This window comes from Vicugna pacos, chromosome 16, assembly GCF_048564905.1.
Source record: "Vicugna pacos chromosome 16, VicPac4, whole genome shotgun sequence".
Lineage (NCBI taxonomy): Eukaryota > Metazoa > Chordata > Mammalia > Artiodactyla > Camelidae > Vicugna > Vicugna pacos.
The window spans coordinates 44,870,202-44,893,658 of record NC_133002.1 but is presented as its reverse complement, the minus strand read 5'-3'; the positions used below and the strand labels follow the sequence as shown (position 1 = coordinate 44,893,658).

Sequence of the window (23,457 nt, the reverse complement as noted above, 5' to 3'; positions counted from 1 at the left end):
TAAGTGAGAGCTTAGCCAGGTCCTAGCAACAAGTATAATTTGGGTATAATATGAAGGGTTGATAGCTTAGTGACAAATCTAGAAATTAAGTAACTACAGAAGAAGATACAAAAGGTCCAAAAGAGTGTGGAGCTTGTGACCAGACACCAGTTAAACTTTGGACAAGTGACAATGATGTGCAGGAACCAAACATCACATTTTCAGCTTGTATTTAGGTCAGAATGCTTCTTTACATTAAGAAGTAACTTTTTCACACAAAAGGAAAGAGGGGCCGGAATTAGGCACACTTTGTATTTTTATCCTGTTTACCTTGAGTCTCATGAGATTTTCTTCATTAAAGTATAGTTACTTATTTTAATAGATACTCAACCCACTCAAAAATATTTATTGAGGTGCTTCTATGTATCAGAAATTATAAGGTGCTGGGGGTACAAAAAATTATAAAACAATACCATAAAGGTCTATTATTTTAGAACTTGAAATATATATCCAATGCAATTTGAAAACCAAGGTTACACTTTAGACTAAAACTTATTATTTAAAATATAATGTAATAGTCAAAGAACTTGTAAATAGGTTAATAAATTGGCTATAATATATCTTGAGAATTACTTGGGAAGAGTATGTTCTAAACAATATGGATTCTACTTTGGTTTAATACTGTTTTGAAAAATTAACTTTTTATATTTTCAGATAGAAAATGACACAGATTCCCTCAACAGCAACTGAAATAGAAATGATACTAGATTATCTGAGCAACAGTATTCTGAAGTGGGCAGTATCTCTCTTATTGTTCAAGCTCACTCAAAGAGAGGATGTAGGGGAACTCATAGCATTAGTTTTACCAAACAGCATTAGAACTGTTTCTATGGCTTTTCTCACCATATTTTGCTCTTCCGTAAATGAAAATTTTCTTTTGTTAGTCAGATATGACTCAGGTAAAGACAGATGCAGTTTACTGAGGATAAATTACTGGGCACCCACATTAATAAACATTCTTTATGATTTCTGAGAACATTCAGGACAAAGTGAAAGGAAGATAAGATTAGACATCTGATTTCTCACACTCTGGGTCAGGGGAATCTGAAGTTGTTGCCTTCTCTCTCTAGGGGAAGACTCAAGTGAAGTTTCCATGTAGCTCCAGTTCCTGTTTTATGGCATTTCCAAAGGAGGAGTCAGGGAGACCCAAACAGAGGAAGTAAGATTGAGAGCAGCACTGCCCACCTGAACTTTCTGCAACGATGGAAATGTTCTGTAAGTGCACTGTCCTGTAGGGATCCCACAAGCTACAGATGGCAGAGTACTTAAAATGTGGCTAGTTGTGGCTGAGGAACTGAAATTTTATCTTAATTAAATTTAAGTTTATTTAAATAGTTACAATGGGATTAGTGGCTACCAGACTGGACAGCATAGATCTAGAGAGAGAAAAACCCAAATCAGAGGACTTAAAATACTAATGAATGAATTAGTATTTGAATGAATGTAGGCAAGGTAGGTGTTCTTAACGGATAAATGCTTACTAAAGGATCTGTTGCTTAGCTAACAACAGAGGTTAAAACCATGCAGGAGAAAAAGCTTCCTAAATGTGGTTTACAGGCCTGTGTAATTTCAGAGCATACAATTAAAGGCTGTGAGTGGTACACAAGGTAACAACTCTGGCCTTGTGATCCTGGTAAACCTGCAAATCATTTTTAGGTTGACTGCTATGTACAAGCTCAGGTAAACACTAGTTTGGAAATCTTTCCAGTGACAATGTGATTTCTTTTTTCCTTTCCAACACCAGGACAATTAGAATCATTCCCAGTCTCCTCTTCTCTTTGTGGCTAAATCCTCCCAGGCCTGGGTCACACCCCTAGCTACTCCACAATTGCATTCTAGTCCTGAACCAGGAAGTCAACGCTTTGAGACATCTGGCAGGATTTCCTGAGGCTTATTATCCAGAGTGCAAAGATCTGCTTAGCAGCCACATTCCAAAGTCTTCCCAAGGTTTCTTCAGAAAAAATGGGAAAGCAACAAACCTTTGGGGTACGAAAAAGCCAGGTTCTGTGTGGTATGGTATCTTTAATCTTAGGATGTATAGTGGGGCCAAAGGTAAATAAATGATTATAAAAGGTTCTGGTTTGAGTTTAAAGAATAATTTCCCCCACTTTTTTTAAACTCAGAGGAAGAAAAAAGGAAGTACAACATTTGACAAAAGCAAGGTGTAAGGCCATGGGTAAACATAAGAGACTGGAAATAAAGTGGGCTCTCTTCGAACCCAGGATCCATCAGAAAGGCTGTATGCCCCAGAGCCACCAAAGTGAATCATTATTGCTTAAAATAAAGTGGACTGCAAAGAAAAGGTAGCTTCTTTTTCCCCCTGGAGATGTAAGTTTAAACCATTTGCATTTTATGATTACCACCTAAAGATGAGAGGAAGAAGGTAAGGAATTGTGGTAAATTAGGAACACACAACCAAAAACATTCATTAAATATTTTTGTTTCTCAAGACTGTGTGGCTAAGATACCTCTGATGTTCTCCATTTTTATGCATTGAACTTTCAGAGTGGAACTAGACATTTCTGTGATAACTCAAAAGGTAGCTGAAATATATTATTTAAAAAGCGGTTTTCTCAGTCTCCCTTTTGTGGTACCATACCTGTCATTAGAGGAGAAATCCATTCCCAGGACGATGCTTTCTTCAGTGTCTTGTCTCCCATTGGTTGAAACCACTACCATATAGCGTGTTCGATTCTGGTAAGTACTTTCTAGTCTTACAGCCTGGACAAAGATAGTAAGAAATTAAGAAGTTTAGAAGGTCAACTTTAGATCACTCAAACTCTTTTTACATCAGCATCTTAAAGCATACTGAGAGAGACAACAGAGCCAGTATGAGATCTAAATTCAAACCCCAACTCATGTATTAACTTTCAGTAAATGTAAAACCTTCAGTAAGTTACTGAATTAACTGGAGAGAGATATAATAATACCTATTCCATTGGGCTGTAAGAATCATAAGAAATAATGCTTTCCAAGTACAGTGTTTGGTATATACTAAATGCCCAATAAATGTTTGCCATCGACATAATTTATAATAATAATTTCAGGACCTGTTCTAAAGATCAAAGAGTAGAACGTGAGGTATATGAATGTAAGCATTGGACCCACAGATCCAAGTCCCACAGACAATTATAATATGAAGCAAATTTTAATGTTTAAGAGGAGCATGCCCTATTGAATTTTTACAGATTATACACTACAAGATTTTCTTCTTTAGTTTCAAATATAAGAAACATATTATTTTTGTCAAAAAGTTTTCATTTGTTGCTTATTCATGATATTTTAAAAGGGCCTTCAGAAAATTCGACTATGGACATGGTCTTAGATGACATTAAGGATTTACTGTTAGTGTAATAACAGTACAGTGGTTATGCCTTTTTCCTAAGTATCTGATATGAGATGACATGGTGCCCAAGTTTTACTTTAAAATATTTCAACAATGGGAAGCAACCAAGATGTCCTTCAGTAGATGAATGGATAAACTGCAGGACATCCAGATAACGGAATGATATTTGGTGCTAAAAAGAAATGGGCTATCAAGCCATAAAAAGACATGGAGAAGTCTTTAATACATATTACTAAGTGAAAGAAGCCAATATGGAGAGGCTAGATACTGTATTTCAACTTTATGACATCCTGGAAAAGGCAAAACTATGTAGCCAGTAAAAAGATCAGTAGTTACCAGGGGTTAGGGGAGCACCAAAGATTTTTAAGGCAGTAAAATACTCTGTATGATACTAGAGTGGTGGATTCATGTCATTATACCTCATACCCACAAAATGTACAACACCCAAGAGTGAGCCCTAATGTGAACTATGGACTTTGAGAATAATGATGTGTCAGAATCAACTGTAACAAATGTTCAACTCTGGTGGGAGATGGTGATAATGGGGGAGGCTCTGCATGAGTGGGGATAGAGGATATATATGGGAAATTTCTCTACCTTCTGCTCAGTTTTGCTGTGAACCTATAACTGCTCTAAAAAATAAAATCCATTAAAAATTTGCTAAGAGGGTAGATCTTCTGTTAATTGTTCTAATAATAATAATGAGAGGAGGAGGAAGGAGAAGTTAGGGTTGAAGGAAACAATTATAGGTGATGAATGTTTATGGCAATGGTTTCACAGGTATACACTTATCTCCAAACTCACCAAGTTGTAGACATTAGATATGTACAATTTTTTGTATATCAATCGTACCTCAATAAACTGAACTTAAAAATATTCCAACAAAGGAAGAAAAGCAGGGGTAGGGAACAAATGAAAGAAGTCTGACAAAATGTTGATGGTTATTGAAGTTGGGTAATGAGTTCATGCAGATATATTTTCTACTTTATATGTTTGGGAATTTTTTTAATAAGAAGCTCAAAAAGATACTTCATAAACCTTAAAAGTAAAGTAAAATGGCTTCTAGTCAACATTCATTCCAATATTTACTATGTATCTACAGTGTATATGATCAGAGCAGCAATGGGGATTCAATGATCAGATTCAACGATTGGAGAGACAGCTGATTCCTGCCCTCATGGAGTGTACAGTCTAGACTACTCTTCTTTTTTGTCAATAAAAAGCCAGGAAAATGTGCACTGGAGGCAATTGCCTCTGTATAAAATACTCCCACACCCCCACATTCCTTATCTCAGAAGAGAATGAGCTCTAATCCCATCAATTGGCTCAAGACACCTGCCACAAATTTGACAGAAATTTCTATTTGGAATTCTTTCAGTGCGGTTCTTCTTAGAGTCTCCTTTCCCTTAACTCTGTGACTGTTCCAAAAGCAGTCAGACAGAAGAAAAAAAGACAGTTACAGAGCTCAAATGACCCATTTAGCGAGGCAGAGATGAGACTCCCATGGCTATCTTGTTTTGTCTCTATTCTGATACTCCTAGGAAAAGCTACATGGAAGCACAAATGGCAGAAGTGACTACATTAAAGCCTGTTTATAATAAGGGCTGATACAACAAGACTGTAATGCCCACCATTCTGATGCCAAGTACACAAGCTGGGCTGCTTACTCCTACATTCCATGAAGTGATAGAGCATTTCAAACCAAATTCACTTGTGAGAAGCTACGAAGAACTAATATTTAAATAGACGAAGGCCTAGCCCTAGTGGGCTGGGACCAAGCATTATACACGTAGAGCTATGGATAACAGTAAATGCACATGACAGACCTGACTCTATGATTCCAGAAATACTCCACAAAATACCAAACTAACCAGAAACCTGGTGCAGGTAAACTAGAATTTCTCATAAACAAGATCTTAGATACTACTGCCTAACTAAACTTGGGCTTGCTTTGGCAAGCTCTGAGCTAACTGGTCAATTTCCTGAATACATATGTTAGAGGATATTTTCTCCTCTGTCAAAGCTTGTCTGGCAAGACTCACATACAAATGGCATGGGAACCACCAAACTGTGCTTCTGATCATTTGTCTACAATTTCTACATCAACGAGTGGTGACTGACTGGCTAAGCTGAAGCTGATAAAACAAAACAAGTCCCTCCATAAATATTACCTATCAGGCAAGGTATCAGGCCTAATTAGCAGGTGAGCACAGGTGGGCAGCAAGAGTTTCTTTGTGATATTCAGTGCAAACATTAGTTGTCTCTCTTTTAAAAGAGAGATGAGATGTGTCTGTCTGTCTGTCTGTCTCTCTCTCTTATCATATAAAGAGCATTTTAAACATCTGGCCCTCCCTTGCTTAATTTAATCATAACAGAAGATCTAAAACCTAATAGGAAAGGCCCCAGTCATCTCACACTGACTTAGGCTTGAGTAACTGGCACATCTCAGATTCATTCAATTTTAAGCTTTTTAGATGGAGAATAGCACTTTAGAGGTCTTGGATTTGATCGTGGACCTCTAAATAGTATCTATAGTTATGACTAAATTTTTACTTAAGGGAAGTTGAGCTTTAATCAGGGGGTCAGGAGCCAAGATATTAATTTAACACCTATGTCCTAAGGACAAGATGATATTCTTTTTTACAGAAAAATTTTTGCAATGCCAGGGGATGGACCTGAGGCTTCAAAATTCTGTCAAGATTCTAGATTAGGGAACTAAATAAAAATGTAAGAGCCACAGCATAAAGAAAAATTTACAACTCACGCTGATTTGAGGTTTATTTTACTCATTTGTTGGGGAGAAGATGAACAAAAGCTAACAATTGAATTTAATTCATTAAGCCAATCAGAGAAATATAATTTAAAATGGTAGCTTGTTCATAATACCTTAATATCAGAATTGGCAGCAATTTCTGTTTCCTCAGTTTGCAGAACTTACATGGAAGAGATGACTGGACTAAGACAATGATTCAGATGAATTTGATTAACTGAAGTTCTCACTGAAAAGGACACTACTGAAGTTTATTTTAATTGTCCAAATAAAATAATATTTTGGGTTTTAAAACTTGGCAGCACTAGGAACTGAGAAAATTAGTCCAAGAAACCCCATCGATTGCTAACTTTGGAATCCTAACACAAGTTTCAGGTGAACTGGACCCAGCAATCCTAGGACTGACGTAGGCCTGAGAAGTCATCTCCTGCCTCAGCTTTACTTCTGAAAGAGAAAAACCCAACCTGTTTGCAAAACTCACCTATCAAAGAATGATGTTAAAACTTTCTGTACTTAAATGCTTAAATCTCATTATGAGTGGTTCACAAACACTGTCTGATATAATAACTTCTCTCCTCGGCATCATCCAACATCAGGAAATACTCCTTCTTAAGTCTACACTGCACCTTTGTCTTTAATTTCTTTCCACCAAGAGTCTCACATCAGGCCCCTGCACGCAATGTTTATGCTCAGGGAAGTCACATTATAAAGGTCCAACGTCTAGACAGGCAGCTCACCCAGCCCATCAGAGAGAAAGGTTTCAAAAGAATGTAAATATTAAATTCTAGCCAAAAGAACAAAGCAAAGTCATTATCTAAAATTAAAATGGACTTCAGATGTGACATTAATAACCTAAAGAACACTGTCTTCAAAAGAAACAGAGCTTGAGGGAGTCTCTGGATTTTATTACCATTTTTAATCTCTACGAAATTCTTAAAAAATAAAAAAACCCTATGGCTTATATCTGTGTAGCCATTAAAAACAGATTCATTTACTGATACAGAAGGATACATACAATAAAGTATGACAGAAGCAGCTTATAAAACAACATTTATATTTTTTATCTTATTTTTGTTAAAAAAGGAAAAAGAAAAAAAGAAGAAAAAGACACTCTTACATGACAGACTTTTTTTTCTCCTCTCCTTTCTGGGCTCAGATCTGGTGTCGAGACCTTCATAGTTATAAAGGTCAGTGGTAAAACCTTTTCAACATTGCTCAGAATTGACTAGCCTTTCATACACATACAACCCCGTCCCCCCACCCCCAATCTCATTCAACCACTGACAAGTCTTCAGTGATCCACTGACACCTTTACAAGCACACACCCTACACAGGAGCCCTTACTGTTTTAAATTATGCTTTTGCTTCTCAGAACTACAGATACCATGCATTAGGTAGAAGGCAAGGTTTTATGCTCAGATTTGGCTATTTTCATCACTGATCCACTTTGGTAAGAGCAGATCTCAGAGAATTGGACACGTATTCTTAAACACACACACAAGACTAGAAGGATACTTATCCAAATAGTAAGAATGGTTTTTCTGGAGTATAGGATACAGAGTAAGTTTTACTTTATTCTTTATGCCTTTCTGTACTATTTCAAAAAAAAAATAAACCCACTTTCTTTTTGGAAAAAAAAAACCAAACAACCAATGTACTATAACAAAACCAAAGAACTCCTCATTTTCTTACACTCTCCTGCAAATTACTCAAAAACATCTCTTAGTACCTTACCAGCACCTCACCCAGTTAAGAACATTAGTTGAAGTTACATTAAGTTTTAGGAAAGTTCTTAATTTCCCAGTCTTTTTTTTTTTTTAAATTAAATGGGCCTTTGATAATGTGCAAGAGTGCTGTAAAACCACTGTCCTCATTTTATCAGCCATGGTTTTCCTAAGAACTAAAGTTAATGCTCAAGACTGTTTTTGCAATGCAGAGCTTCCCTGGAGGAAAAATTCGTTTAGTCCTATTTTCAATGCTAAAGCAAAATGTGGGATTTAGTGCCTCTATTTGTTGTTGGGCTATTAAAAAAAATAAAGACAGGGCTTTCAGTTGACTATCAAACTTTTAACCTTATGCACAATCCCCAGGATAAGAGTTTCAGCATTCCAAATTTAACTCAAAACAAAAGGCTTTGCTTTGAGTTTACAAATGCTCCTTTCAGTTAGAAAAGTGCTAATTTGTTCAAAGTCACACAATGTATTCACTCATTTTCTTGAAGATGACTCACTCAATAATCTGAAACATAATGACTATGTGTTTGTAACAATTCAAAACAACTGTAAAATGGCTTGTCACTTGAACTCTGAATTAATTCAAAGGCATCAGTTACTTTTTTGAATTTATATTTTATAAATGTAAAGCAGCTGAAGCTGCATGTTTTAGCAGGAAAGAAAAAATTTAACTGCCAATTCTGCCTTCCTAACTGCTCCTTTATGTTCTCCTAAGTCTCTTGTGGTTAATATTACTTGAACATTTAGAGGTCCAATCCAAACTCTGGACGTTTATCAACAAGAAAAAGATAAAGTGAGTGACAGACCTTAGCTTTAGCTCTACCAAACCACACAGTTTTGGGGGAACTATTTCTACTGGACATCTAGAATGTGCAAGTGACCATTACTATGGGTTTTGAGAGGCGCTGTTCTCAAAGTGTGACTCCTGGACCAGCAGCATCAGCATCACTTGGAAACTTGCTAAAAATGTAAATTATCACTGCCTCACCCTCTCCAAATCAAACCCTTCAGTTAGAGTCCAGCAAGTGGCAGTTTAACAAAGATCTGCAGGTGATTCTGACATACTGTAAAGTTTGAACATCACTGCTTTAGAATATTAATGCTGTAAGAACAGCATCCCACTTTTTTCACTTACAAAGAAGTGTTTAAGATAGAAGTATACTAAGAAATACAGACAAGATTTATATAAGTGTATGCTACTTTAGGACTAGGGTATAAAAGAACTATGGAAGGGTATCTTATTTCAATTCCTTTAAATTTCATAATGAGTTTTTCAACAAAAATTAGTGGCCATGTCAGGAAGGCCACAGAGGCAGCATTCAAGAGAAAAAAAATGAGAGAATTTAAACAGAGAGAAGGATTAAATGAATGATGAATCAGTAATTACCACACAGTTCAGAGGCCTGATCACCAACTTTCCACAGTCATTCTTGTATCCTACTCATTCTCTTCCTGAACAGAAAGTAGAGATCAACTATTTGGATTTCCACAGATACATTAAGGACAGTTTCCAAGTTAATCACCTTAGCCCAGTAGGGCCCATCATCACACACCTGAATTAAGGCAATAACTACCCAGCAGGCTTCCTGATTTAAGAGTGCTGCCTCTTCCCCTCTATTCTGTGTTAGCTTCTGAGGAATCTTTCTTAAATATTTTCTAAAATGTAATTCGTTAGCTCAAAAACCTGAAATGCTTCACTACTGGTTACTGAAGAGGCAGAGGTACCATCTCAAATCCTAAAGGGTCAGATAGGGAATGTCAATGAGTGAAGTAGCCGTGTGACCACTAAATTGGTAGAAATACTTCTCACTTTTCACAAAGAAACATACTCATCTCACTTTCGTCTTCCTACTTTTATGAGATTTTCTACTATAAAATAGTGAAGTAGTGATGACAGATGGTGACATTTGGCTTTAGCATGCAGGAGACAACAGGATACATAGGGATTACAGTAAATTAGGAACCCAGGCCACGCCAATGCCCTCTCTCCACCAAGTCTAGCCAAGTTTTGCTCTGTAAGAATAAGGTACTCCCAGAATTTTTGGTTTTTGAAGAAGAGCCTCAAGTCAGGATTTTTATGTGAAATCACCCAACTTTAAAATTCTGGCTCAGATTTAAAACCACCACCACCACCACCACTGTGTAGTCTAAACAAAACATCTCTGGCCTATGGGCCGCTAGTGTGAGATCTCTAGTTTGGAGCATTAAGTCCCTATTTGTCTGCCTTGTTTCCTTGTATTTTACCTTCCCTACAGTAACAATAATTCCCACATTTAGGCAGCATTTTACATTCTTCAATATGCTTTAATGTCCATTTGATTCTCTCAACTGTGAGAGGTAGAAAAGAGATAGGTAGGCAGGCAAAGACAGGCTAAGGAACTTGTCCAACATCACATGACTGTCTCTAAGCCCACGTCTCCTGACTCTGAGACCAGCATAATCCTTGGCCACTTTACTCCCTCCTTGTTCTTCTTATGTGTGCTTTTGCGTCAGTCATGCCCTCATCTAGAATGACCGTCTTCTTTCTATCTGCCAATCTAAATCTCAGCATCTTTCAAGACCCTGCTCGAGCTCTTCCTCAACAGGGTCAAGTCTCCAAGTTTTCTTTTTTTCTGAATTTGAGTTGGTATTATGGTCAATAACCTACAAACTGGCACTCATCAAGTCTTGAACCATCAAATTATTTCATATCACTTCAGATTAGCCACATCCCCAAATACATTCTAAGTTCTTTGATGATGGGGACATGCCATTCTTCTTTTCTATTCCACATAGTTCTCAGCAGTGTGTTGGGACATAAAGAAATAACTGTTTAATAATGTCTTTCGAGGAAGAGAGTTATAATATCACTAACTTACCAGCCTGATGTTGTCTTCTGGGCGGAGTAATATGAACATTGCTTGGAGATGCTGTTGGAGATCACCTAGTGAAATTTATAAAACAAAGAATAATTATTCTCCATTGTAATATCAACAGAGAGGATTCCTTCTGCCCTAATAACTTGTGTAAAAGGTTCTGGTTCACTAAAGGACTCTAATTAGACATAGAAATTGAGTGAGGGTCTTACTATGAATGGCAGATTGCATTTCTGTACATTCACTTTTAAGTCTATACTACATTAAACTTTGCTTTATGTTTTTCCTACGGCAGGTGCACTTGAAACCAATCACAGTTTTGTACTGACCGATGTTGAGAGCGATGGTGAATCTGCTGGGCAGAGGCAGCACTGGCTGTGCTTTCAGGCCCAGCAGAGGTAGCATCAAGGGAATCTTGAAAATGGCATGTATGGTATGCAGTGTTAGAATTATCCCTCACTTTCAAGAAGCTAACCATTTTGCTTTTCCCATTTCTGTAACTGTAATCTTCAGTTGCACTTAATCTAAGAAGGTTTTTAGATTCCCCCTAGAATAGTGTCAACAGCTTAAAATGATTTTCATATTAGTAGCTGATATTAAAATGACAGTAATTAAATATAGCAGAATCCAAGGTGTATATATTCTAGTGAACATATTATTCGGTGCTTTAAAGTGGCCAATCATTACTTCAGTCTTCACTTGTTTTTATACATCTATAAAACTAAGTTGAAATTTCCTTGTTTTAAACTATTATAGACTTCCTCATATTCCCTATTCTGTACGAGGAAATCTGAAGCTTTGGCTAGTGGGAGATAATTAGATAATGTGCTGTCATGATGATGACAATCAGGGAACAAATAAAACTTCATTCCTGCCCATTCAGGCAGGTCCAGCCCTTTCTCAGGAATCTAAAGTGACTGACATAGTCGCATAATCATGGACGCTAGTGTAACCTGTTCTCACTTTGGTCTTGGAATCCACATTCATAATTTTCCTCTAGGTAACTTCATAGTTGTTAATTATACGATGAAATACTGATATGTGCAAGAAGTGGAGAGAGGAAGAAGTAGGCTGGCAAACAAGTGTGCTTGTCTACAAGGTCAGCAAGTTGGGAAGTCTTTGCTTTTTTCCCTTCTCTTCAAGAATAGTTTTCTTCCCTTTTTTTTTCTTTTCCATTTTACTGCTAGTTTCTAACCAATTCCATTATTGCAGAATCTTTCAACTTTCAAAATTAAAAAGAGGAATCATTATGTTTGGTGAGGTCCATTCTGCTATTCTTCAAACCCAGAGAGAGAATCTAAGTCTCATGTGCAAGAACCAGTGCAGGTTCATAGTCATTAATCCAAGAGAAATGAAAACATGTCTACACAAAAACTTGCACACAAATGTTCATAGCAGCATTATTTATACTAGCCCCTAAATGGAAAAAACTCAAATGTCTACCAACTGATGAATGGGTAAATAAAATGTGATCCATATACTGGAATATTATTTGGTCTTAAAAAGGAATAAAGTACTGCTGCATAACATAACAGTATAAATGGATGAGCCTTTAAAGGGGCCATGTCTCAAGTGAAAGGTGCCTGTCTCAAAAGATTGCTTATATGGTTTCACTTACATGAAACACCCGGAACAGGCAAATGTATAGAGACAGAAAGTAGACGAGTGATTGTTTAGGACTAGGAGGGAAGGTCAGGGATAGAGGGAGTGACTGGTAATGGGGACTGGGTTTCTTCTGGGGGTGACGAAAATGTTCTAAAATTAGATTGCGATGAAGGTTGCACAACTCTGAATATACTAAATAATTCACTGAAATGTATGTACAAGTTAAATGGATAAATTGGTGAATCATATGGTATTTGAACTATATGTCAATAAAGCTGTCAAAAAAAAAAAAAAGAACCAGTGTGAGGAGACAAAGTGTTAGGTATAAACAATGAAGAGTGACTACAGTTACAAATTACAACTGAGGTAAGCAGCTGAGGTTTTTTAAAAATTAGAGTTCCTTTCATTTAATCAGGACAAATAACCTGAGAAAAGGATTTTTAGGATGGAGAATTTCTAGAGGAGAACCATTTCTGGGCCAACAGTAATCCTGAGTCCCCACTCCAAGCACAACTGGTTCAGAGATCCAGATGGCTTCTTAGAAGGTCCGACAAAAGCCAGGGAGCCCTACCCCTGCAGTAAGACTTCTTATGAAAGTTGGGTATGTGGACGCTCGGTAAGCTTTGTTAGTGGTGAAAAGAATTGCCATGAGCAAACTGGGTATTTCCTACCGGTCTTCGAAGAGACTAATAGAGGCAATATACCCGTACCATTAAGATCCTTCCCCAACATTTTTTTCCCCCACTACTTCACTGCTAGTAGTTAAGTTTTAGATTTCAGTTTGATTTTAAAAACTTTTCTTGTTTCCTTTTAAAATGTTAGCAGACATTCATGCATAATATCACTTTTTGATTACAAAAAAGCACCTGGGTATTTTTTAATGAAGCCCAGATAAAACTCTAACTAGTTCAAGAAACATGCATAAGAAAATACAGTTAGAGTTAAGTCCTTGGTTTGTTCTCAATTCTGCCATCATCTTTCAGTTCCTGCCAGCTGAGCCAAGGGAACTCCAGCTTATGTGAAGACCTAGCTTTGTTAGCTGCATTTATTTATTTTTTTATTTTGGGGGAGATGATTAGATTTCTATTTGTATATTTTCCCATAATGGAGGTCCTGGGGATTGAACTCAGGGCCATGTGCATGCTAGGCACACACTCTACCACTGAGCTATACCCACCTCCCCTGTTAGCTAGCTGCATTTATACTCATGCTGCCTCTTCTCTGCTGGTCTGGATCACGAATCAAGTCCATTCAGTTTGTGCTAAACCTACTTTTCTTTTTGGTATAGAGAAAGCTAAGTGAACAAGGTCAAGTAGAAACCTGGGTGGCAGCAGAGTGTGGAAGTCTGACCAAAGAAAAAGACCAGCCAGGGCTAGGAGCTTTAAAAACCACTGACCCCACTTAACCGTCACACACCACAGAGCAATCTGCCTAACATCTCATTTAGACAAGCTGGAGTTAAATCAATATTTTGTCTTCTTTTTACTGTAAGTGATAAATACCCGCACCAAACAGAAACACAAAGCTCAGCTGGTCTACTTCCTCTGTGCATTCAAATTTTGGGGGGAACTGTCCCCTCAACCTTGGTGGTTGGCACTGAAGAGGAAGGTTTTTAGAAAATGTAATCCAGAGCATAATTTTCAAAAGAGCTTTTCCCTCTGATTCTTTAATAAATTTTCCACAGCTGGAGAGTTTTGGTAGGAGGATAAAAACGTCCAATGAGATGGATTATAATTCTGAGCTGCTACATTTGCAACTAGATGAAGGCCCAAACAAAAAGTAGGGCAGCCACTAAAATAGCTAAGATTATCTGGACTGGAGCTAAACTCAACTACTGGCTCAATGGGATCCAGTATTTCTGGCTTTCACCCACACACTCAAGGTTTACAGTCTTCTTTGTTTTCTTCCTAGTAATTCCAAATTCTTCCATTCTTGGAGGTAACACACATCATCAAAGTGGTACATTTTGAACAACAAGCAAACACTCTTTGCATAGAATTGATCAGGATTTCTCTAATTACTGTCCTCAGGTTGACTTTTATTTTTTCCCCAAAATGACACAAATTAGGCTTACTGTTAGAAGAGAGGCATAAGGCTGATTATCTTCCCAAACTGCAGCTGTCCTATACCTGGAGATCTCTTTCCCTAGACATACTTTCTCCAGTTCTTTCTTAACCTCATCAGTACAGATGCACCTGACTTTAGAGAAATCCATATTATCTATGGAAATATAAATGCATATACTACTGTTAGTGGGTGTGATATTGTGATTTATAATAAGAAATATATATTTGGTCTTTGTCCAGTTCCTGGCACAGAGCTCTTAAAACCCTTGGAATTTCTCAAGTGATGAGAGCAATGAAAGTGTCTTTTGTTATATTAATGACCTGACTCTAGGACAGCACCTAAGGATGGGGGCTGGTTGCCAGAGGAACCAACCATGTAATCAGAGGGTTGGAACTTTCTTCTCTGGGGAGGGGAGAGGAGCTGGAGGGTGAACTGACTGCCAAAAGACAATAATTTAAATTAACCATGCTAATTCAAGGAAGCTTCCATAAAATCCCCAAAGGACAGGGTTCAGAGTGCTCCCAGATTGGTGAACATGTGGAGATTTTGGGAGGGAGCACACTCGGGGAGGGCACAGACACTCCATACCCCTTCCCACATACCTTGCCCTAAGCATCTCTTCCATCTGGCTGTTCTTGAGTTGTATATCCTTTTATAATAAACCAGTAATCCAGTAAATAAAATGTTTCTCTGAGTTCTGTGAGCTGCTCTAGCACATTAAACAAACCGAAGGAAAGGGGCACTGGAACCTCTAATCTACAGACAACCTGGACTTGTCATTGGCATCTGATGTCGGGGGAGAGGGGATGGTCTTATACTACTGAGCCCTTAACCTGGGAAATCTGATGCTATTTCTAGGTAGACAGTGTCAGAACTGAGTTGAGCTATAGGACACCCAGCCGGTGTCTGAGAGTTGCTTCGATCTGCAGTGAAAAAAGCCTCACGTTGGAATTAGGTACAGAATATTATTAGCAGGTTATTTCATAATCAGAGTATTATACCCATTCCTAAGTGAACATTTATTTGATGACTCCTTGTGTCTACAAAAGTCCTCTGATTTAAATTTTCCAGTCTTTTTAGTGTGACAATCAAGAACTAGACTCTGGCATTTAAGAACTAGTATTTCAACATGTGATATAATTCGTTATCACAATAGTGACACTGAATTTATTTATGTTAGTAATATACCATATCCTTCTTCTCATAACATCACTAGAGAGCAGACAGAAAAAAGAAACATAATCTTTGGTTAGGTGATTTTGCATAGGATCTGAGGGAACATGTGACCATCTTTTAGCTGATTATCAAAACCTTAATCGGGAACTCACATGACTTCATTAGAGTATATTTGTACCTTATTTTTCCAACAAAAATTTATCAAACATCTACTACCTGTATAAGACATTCTGTTAAGTGCCAGAAAAATCGTCTGTGAGGATGAAAGAAAAGTGATCACAGCATAGTACAATACTTTTTTTTCACTACTACAGAACTCTTGGAGAAATGGGGATGAGCTAGTTAGCCTTTTAGAACAAAACAAAAGGCAAAGAAACTAAGAAAGGAACGGAATATGTGGAACTTTACCTGCATGCTTGTTGCGTCTGTGGCTGATTCTTGGTGTGGATGAGCCATTTCCTCGTGGTAGAAAAAGCGCAGCACCTTTGACAGTTAGAAAGCTCTCGCTGATGCTGTAAGGAAAAAGGAAAAATAACTAAACAAACAAATGAATCAATAAAATCAAAGAGTTAGATAGAGACCCCTTTGGGATTATCTTCTCTTCCCTCTTCTAAAGTTCCAACCTCATGTGATAAAGTAAAAATAAAATCAAAAGGGACTCTGGTTACTCACACAGTCCTGTCTACTATAGATAATTTGTCTGAAATAGCTTATAATATTCTATACACATTACATGGTAGCAATTAAGAGTGAAGGCTCTGGAAACAAAAGGGTAAAGCCTCCGGAACCAGACTGCCTGGGTTTGAATCCTGGCTCTGCTACTTCTTACCTGAGTGAATTTTGAGGGGGCCTAAATTTCTTTATCTATAAAACAGGTAAATAAATGAGGTTGTTGTGAGGAGTCAACAATAATAAGAAGCTTCTTAGGGTGGTGCCCTTAATAAATATTAATTTAATAAGTGATAGATCTAATAATAGATCTATGGTTGTCAATAATGGCATTTCAACAGAGTTCTAATCAGATGTGAAATATGTTGCTATACTTAGCTACCAATAATAGATCCAAAGCTTGCAAAAAAGATTTATTTATAAAATACACACACATCACACTAAAGTGTTGCTCAAAATTTTACTTTCACAAACTTGCATTTCCACATGCACTGAAAAGGAGTAGTGCCCAGGAAATGTGTTTAACCCACGGAGTTTGCCCTCCAGGTTAACACCATCTTTCATGTGAATGATGGCTCAACAGATATGGAGAATTACTGCTCAGGATACAGGCTATTCAAAATACAATTACTAGTGGATATCCAGAGAAAACAGAAATTATGTCTATCACATAATATCAACAGACTAAGCCTTTTACGGTTATCGACAGAAACCAAAAAGGATAGAATTTTTAAATCACTAATGGCAAAGTTTAGAAACACATAATGAAGGGTTCAAAGATTGTGAATATGCTCTTCAGTACTACCTAATCCTTAGCCTCATCCACCCAAGTTGTTCAGGACAAACATATAACCGTCGTCACTGGTTTTTCTATTTCCCTCCAACAATATATATCTAATCCATCAGCAAGACCTATGAGATTTACTTTCAAATATATCTTGAATCTGCCTACTTATCTCCATTACCACTCTGACTATGGTCCATGACACCACTGTTTTTCACAAAGACTACTATTAAGAATTTTTTTTTTTTGGAAGGAGGGAATAGCTCAGAGGTAGAGTGCATACTTAGCATGCATGAGGTCATGGGTTTGATCCCCAGTACCTCCATTAAATTAAAAATAAATAAATAGATAAATAAGCCTAATAACCTCCCCCCCAAATAAAATAAGATTTTAAAAGCATTTTATTACAGAAAATTTCAAACATACACAAAAGTAGAGGGAAAAAATGTAATGAACTCTGATGTTCTCCTAAGTTTCAGCTTTAATTCATGGCCAATCTTGTTTCTCCTGTATTTTCATCTCTTTTGCATTGTCCCTGAAGTGAAACTAATCCCAGACATTATATCAGCAAAAAACCTCTAAACTGGTCTGTCTGCAAATACTTTGGCATTGCTACTATCCACTTACCAAACAGCAACCAGAGTGCTCTAAAATATAGAGTTATATAGCATATAATATCACTTCTCTGCTTAAAACTATTCAACAGCTTTTCTTTGTATGTATAAATGAAAGCTGAAGTCCTTAGCTTGGACTTTGAGGCCCTGTAACATCTGGTAGGAGGTTACTTCTCTGGTCTTATACCATCTCCCCCTTTATTTACTATTACCTCGTTGCACTGGCCTTCTTTCTGTTTATTCTTTATTTCAGGCCCCTTCTCAGGGCCTTTGTGTTTTTGTTTTCTACCTGGGACACTTTCCTCTTGGCCTGTCCACCTCTTTCCCCATCCCAATCATACTCTATCCTGTTGTTCTGTTTTGTTTCCTTTGGGATATTTACCATACACTAAAATTATATTTATTCACTTGCATACTTGATGGGGTTATCTCCCTATAATAGAATATAAGCTGCACGAAGAACAAGACTGAATTTTGCTCAGCATTGTATCTATAACACTGTAAATAGTGCCAAGCACATATTAGGTGATTGATAGATATTTGATGGATGAATGAATTCATCCCAGAGTTTTTCCCACACTATTTTATCTGACCCATCACTGTAGCAGGAATTGTAGTTTAGGACAAGAAAACAGAAATTCTGTCATCTCACAGGTTAAAAAAAAATTACTGTTATAGAATTCAATATACGTAGCAGATTACTGAACTGTAAAATACAAATGTTTGACAATACATTAATTGGCAATCGGAACTAAACATTCTCTGCACTGCTGTCAGTCCTTGACTCAGATTTATCCTTTAATCATGTGACGTGAAGCTGACAGACCTTTGAGGTAACTTGCCAAACAGACTGGAACATGTCTCCTAAAAACACACATAAGAATCCACAGAGGCCACTTTAAGTCTGCATGCTGGCTGGGAGGGGCTGCCCCTGTTTTGTTTTCATCTTTAAATAAAGTGTTGTGCTCTTGTGGCCTGTTGCACAAGTCTGGTCTCTTGTTACATTCGTGGTACGCACGTGTCACCCTGCTGTGGGTCACTGTGTTTCACTCACATTACGGGAACAACCTAAGACAAAATGTCTGAGAGACAGGATGAGTGGGGTACACCACAGACAGGAAATGAAATTCACGCTTCTGCCAACACAGCAACTGTCTGCTTTACTAAATGAAAATACTTAAAAAATAAAGGCGAAATAGTCTACCTATCACCAAGAAAGTTACAGCTGTGGGCACTTTGGTTTCCAGTAAACAAAGTGGTCTTTACATCTACAAAAGAAGTCTATTTGTTGAGGGCTTACTTCAGTTATTCCTTTTGTGAGAAAAAGGTAGTTTCTCTTTGACAAATACATGAACTTTCTGGGTTTTAGAGTGCTGTAATATTGTTCTTAGATACATTTGTTGCTTATGCTTTAAAGCATATTTAAGTGTGTGTTCTTTAAAAAGTATGTAGTGATTTCACAAGGGGAGGGTTGGTGCGAAGGACAAGGGCCCTTGGTTAACTCAAAGCTACCTGGAAAATTCCTGATTGTAAAAGAAAGACCAGGGGTCAAACTCACATATGGTATAAGGGAAAAGATGCCTTTCTACTTGAATCATTTATGCAAATCTCAATAAAATTTTCTGATAGAACAAAATGCACAGCAGATCCAGCTGGGTCAGGAGACTTCCCTACTAGGTGGAGTGCAGGCCCCCAGAGAGTCATGGCAGACACACTCTGGGTGGTACACTCAATCCTCTTTATTCTGTGACCTCAGATTATGACTCCCCAGTTATCACAAAAGTGGCATAACCTCTTGGTCACAAGGGGATCAAGAATGAAAAGCGTGGCTAATTACAAAAATCCCTTTTCATCACTGCAAAAAAGTCAAAGCTCTATAAATATCATCAAAGATGGCATAGCAGCACGGTGGCATGGAAGTGAAAAAATAAAATAAAAATCACAACCACCAGAGTTTGGGAGGACCAAATTCAACTTGAAAATTAAATGCTTTATTTGCATATGAAGAAAAATAATATGTAAACTTTATCACCTGTACTTTAGTGTAAGGTAAAGGCTTAGTATATCTTGCTAGAATAGCAAGAGATTCATTTATGTAAATATTAGTTTTTCTGAAGCAACTGTCTAAAGACTCAATCAACATAGAGTTGGCCTCTAATTTAAAATTTAGAAAGGCAGGTGAAAACTTTTACACGTTTTCTGAACTGACCAGCTCTCTAGAGTCTGGCCCAGGAAGAAGACTGTTCCCGTAAATTCTAAGGAGCCATCTGTATGTGACTGCAGATGCCCAGGTTAAAAACAAACCCCAAAGGACCTAAGAATCCCCATATTAAGGAAAACACAAGATAAAGAACACTCTCTGGATCTAAAGATGGAGAGTAATTAGCTGCTTGATAAGGAAATGACACTTATAGGGTCATCTTTCTAACACAGTGACAGTGAAGTTCCCCAGTCTTTCTCAGAATACAACTGAACATCAACTCCTCTCTTGCCGAAAGATCACTTGTTCAACAAACGGAAAGTTATCCCTAGTTTAACATGTGAAATGAGCTAATAATAGCTAACTTGAGCAGATGCCAGCTGTACACCAGGCACTGAGCTAAGCACTTCACATTATTTCATTTAATCTTCACAACATCCTATAAAGTAGGTACTATTTTTTCCCCTAATTTACATGTAAGAGACTGAGGGGCTCAGAGATTGTAAATTATCTGTCTAAGATCATACAAGCTAGCTAGCAATCCTCTGAGCGAGGATTCAAACCAAGGCCTGACTAGAAAGTTCGTGCTCTGAATCACTCTCTACTATGCTGTTCTAGTTTTATGATATAGTTTATGGAAGATGAAATGCAATGTCTTCCCTATAGAACTTTTCAACAGAATAGAATTTAAGAGGAGAGACAGGAGTGACAGAAAAGGACTGAATCAGACCGCAAAGAAAAGGACTATTCAGATCTCAACCCGTCTCACTCCTTTTTTGTTCCCTCTATCAAGGCCATAAACAGAAAGACTTTACTGAGGGGAATGAAGAACATCTGGCCGAGAGATGAATCCAGATGGGCTGGACAGCAGGAAAAAGAACTGGGAATGACAGGAGTGTTTTAGTCTCAATAATGGAGGAAAAGAGTACTCTGCTTTAAATAATTTCGGGAAGCACTCTGTGCCAACCCCTCTGATCAAAAGCACTTTCTAAAGCATGAAATCTGTTAACTGGCAGTTTCTTCTCAGGCAAAGTGTAGAGGAAAAGGTCAACTAAGGGAAGAAAATACTTAACTGCTCTGAAGTTAGAATAATCTTTGAGGAATGTGGCCAGGGTGATCATCCATGACCAGCAGGAAGGCCAAGGAAGCAAAACAAAGCAACGACACACCTGGCCAAACTGCTACATGTTAGTTGGACATTCTTCTGTTTTACATGTAACACACATGAAGAAATGAATCATTTACTGTGGGAAATCAAGTTTCAGAAACTAGGTGTAATACTTTTATAAAAGTATTACATAAAATGAAGAAAGTAGATTTTCATGTTTATAATGTTTGTAATGCCAAATTCTTGAGTTTGTTTGGCATTTCTGCCTGAAGCCAAAACTTACAGGTAAATTATTGTGTAATATTGATTGTACATAATATAACTGCACAAAGTGAGCTACTTGGCATTTATGTAAAATTCAAATTACACATAATTTGAACTGTTACATTTTAAAAATTTTTATTTATTTTTAAAATTATAAAAATTTATTTTGGGGGAGGGAGGTAATTAAGTTTACTTATTTATTTATTTTTGGAGGAGGTACTGGGGATTGAACCCAGGACCTTATGTATGCTAAGCACGTACTCTACCACTTTAGCTATACCCTCCCCCTCTGAACTGTTATATTTTTTATCTTGAAGAATATTCATTTATGGGAAACCTTTAAATAAAATTCCACCTTCATAACAACACTCTCTCCTGATAAACTTTCTCTGCTTATTTAGTTGTCTAATCTTCAGATTCAAGGTACTAGGGCAGCTCTGTCAATCCCATTAAGTGGAAAGGAATTCGTGTCCCCACTTAGTGTCACTACCTCACATAGAAAGAGAGTTTCATAACAAAAAGTTTCAAATATCAGACTAGAGGCCAAAAGACTACAGAGCTATCAATACTAGTGCCTACTGAAAAAGTCCTGGCCAAATCCCAAAAATAGGAAGGACAAAGTCACTGTGCCTTGATATACGAAACATGGCTGCAAAATTCAAAAGCACACTTCCAGGTAGTGAGAAAAGGTGGACTCCTTAATCCTAAAGGGATTTAGATTACGATGGGAGCAAATCCAAACCCAGACGTATGTACTATCCTCTGTAACTAAACATTCCCCCAATCCATCCCTGCCACCCATGGCCATACATTCAAGTGGCAATATTAGAATGGCAATGGATAGCTGGGACCCTCTCCCCCAGGGCATAAACTCCCAGACCCGTGCCTATGAATGCTAGCAGAGGATTATTTCTCTATCCACAGACAAGCAGAGGCTGGGGTACATTAGTAAACCAATCACTGGCAAAGTGGGGAGGAGCTTAGTGTTCCCTTTCTTACTCATTAACTACAACTGTAAGACCATTTTAGTTTCAGCTAATCTTTCATTTAAATTCTGTTGCACAATGTCCAGCACAACTACCCTTAGATGTAGCTATTTTTTCCCCTTTCCTACTTGTTTACAATCTAAGAAGGAAAATGAAACAGGTCTGTTTGTTCAAGGCTGAAAGACAAATTCCATCAGGACTAATTTTCCTGGTACTTTCCCAATAGACTACAAATTGGGAGGGAAAAAAAAATCCCCAGAAAATTCCTTTTGTTCATTTGGAACATTCACCCTGGTCTCCTTCTGGGGAATCTCCCCAGATGTGCTCAGTCTTGGTGGCCCTGTAACTCTGGAACTGCAAGAGACCTTGCAGGAAGCTGGCATGTGGTTTAGGCCTGGACAGTTGGAAACTACCCCCTGAATCTCAGGCAAGTGACCAAGGGAGTAGGGATAGTGGGGAATGGTCACATTTACCATGGGGAGAGTGGTAAGGTAATAGAATGGTCTATCCCTGGCTTTCCTTGAATGTCCTTGGCTTCTGCCGGTTCTCTGTTTGGTCTTGTAGCTTTTTCATCCATTTGGTAAGCTCTGATATCCTTCTAACAAATATTTTGTTTAAGATTGTTAAAATTCATTTCTGATCTTGCAACAGAGAATCTAACATATCCTCTGAAGTTCAGAGAATGGAATGACTTGCCCCAAGTCACTCAGCTAGATAGTAGTGGAGCACAGACTAAGGTCCATGTCATCTGAAACTCAGGGTGGCATTTTAACCCTTTATCTTAAGTTAGAGGTTACCGTAACAGGACATATTTGCTGACCTAATAATCTGAAGCAACCAGCAGTTAAAACACATCTGGTCAGTTCATTTAAAGAGAACAAAGGCAGGATTTCATGACAAAGCCTGGTGTGATATTTGTTCTATTCTTCATAGTATCCTGAAGACAAAGTTCAGGTCTGAGTAGGGGCAAGATTTAGACATACTCCCATGAGGCAAATACTTTCATGCTGTTTTTTAAAGTTGCTTCTTTTTCCTTTAGTATGTCTGTTGCATATCAAACAATGCTTTAAGAAAATATCAAAAAACTAGATGCCTAAAACACGAAGTTAGAAAGACGATGAGGCCTAGGCAGGAGGGCAAGAAAGTTCACACAGGAAAAGATGTGGATGCCTGCCCAGCCCTTGGTTCCTCTGCAGTCTTCTCTGAGACCAACCATGCTTCTTTCTAGACACTGGTCACAT

The 23,457-nt window shown here is 37.7% G+C and overlaps 1 protein-coding gene and 2 non-coding genes across 6 annotated transcripts in view; all 3 read right to left on the bottom strand.

Annotated features, from left to right (window-relative positions):
• The window catches only part of SSH2 (slingshot protein phosphatase 2), a 217,079-nt gene that overhangs the window by 41,987 nt on the left and 151,635 nt on the right, over positions 1–23,457 (bottom strand). For all 4 annotated transcript variants that reach the window (XM_006214406.3, XM_031685352.2, XM_015248039.3 and 1 more), the window contains 3 exons: positions 16,000–16,103; positions 10,747–10,811; positions 2,639–2,760 (listed from right to left, as the gene is read on the bottom strand). In XM_006214406.3, the coding sequence (XP_006214468.1) occupies positions 2,639–2,760; positions 10,747–10,811; positions 16,000–16,103 (291 nt within the window). The remainder of the gene's footprint in view (positions 1–2,638; positions 2,761–10,746; positions 10,812–15,999; positions 16,104–23,457) is intronic.
• Positions 7,303–7,372, bottom strand: LOC116283782 (small nucleolar RNA U2-30). Its single transcript, XR_004193489.1, has one exon. It is a non-coding gene; the product is annotated as a small nucleolar RNA U2-30 (small nucleolar RNA).
• On the bottom strand, positions 7,522–7,598 carry LOC116283783 (small nucleolar RNA U2-19). Its single transcript, XR_004193490.1, has one exon. It is a non-coding gene; the product is annotated as a small nucleolar RNA U2-19 (small nucleolar RNA).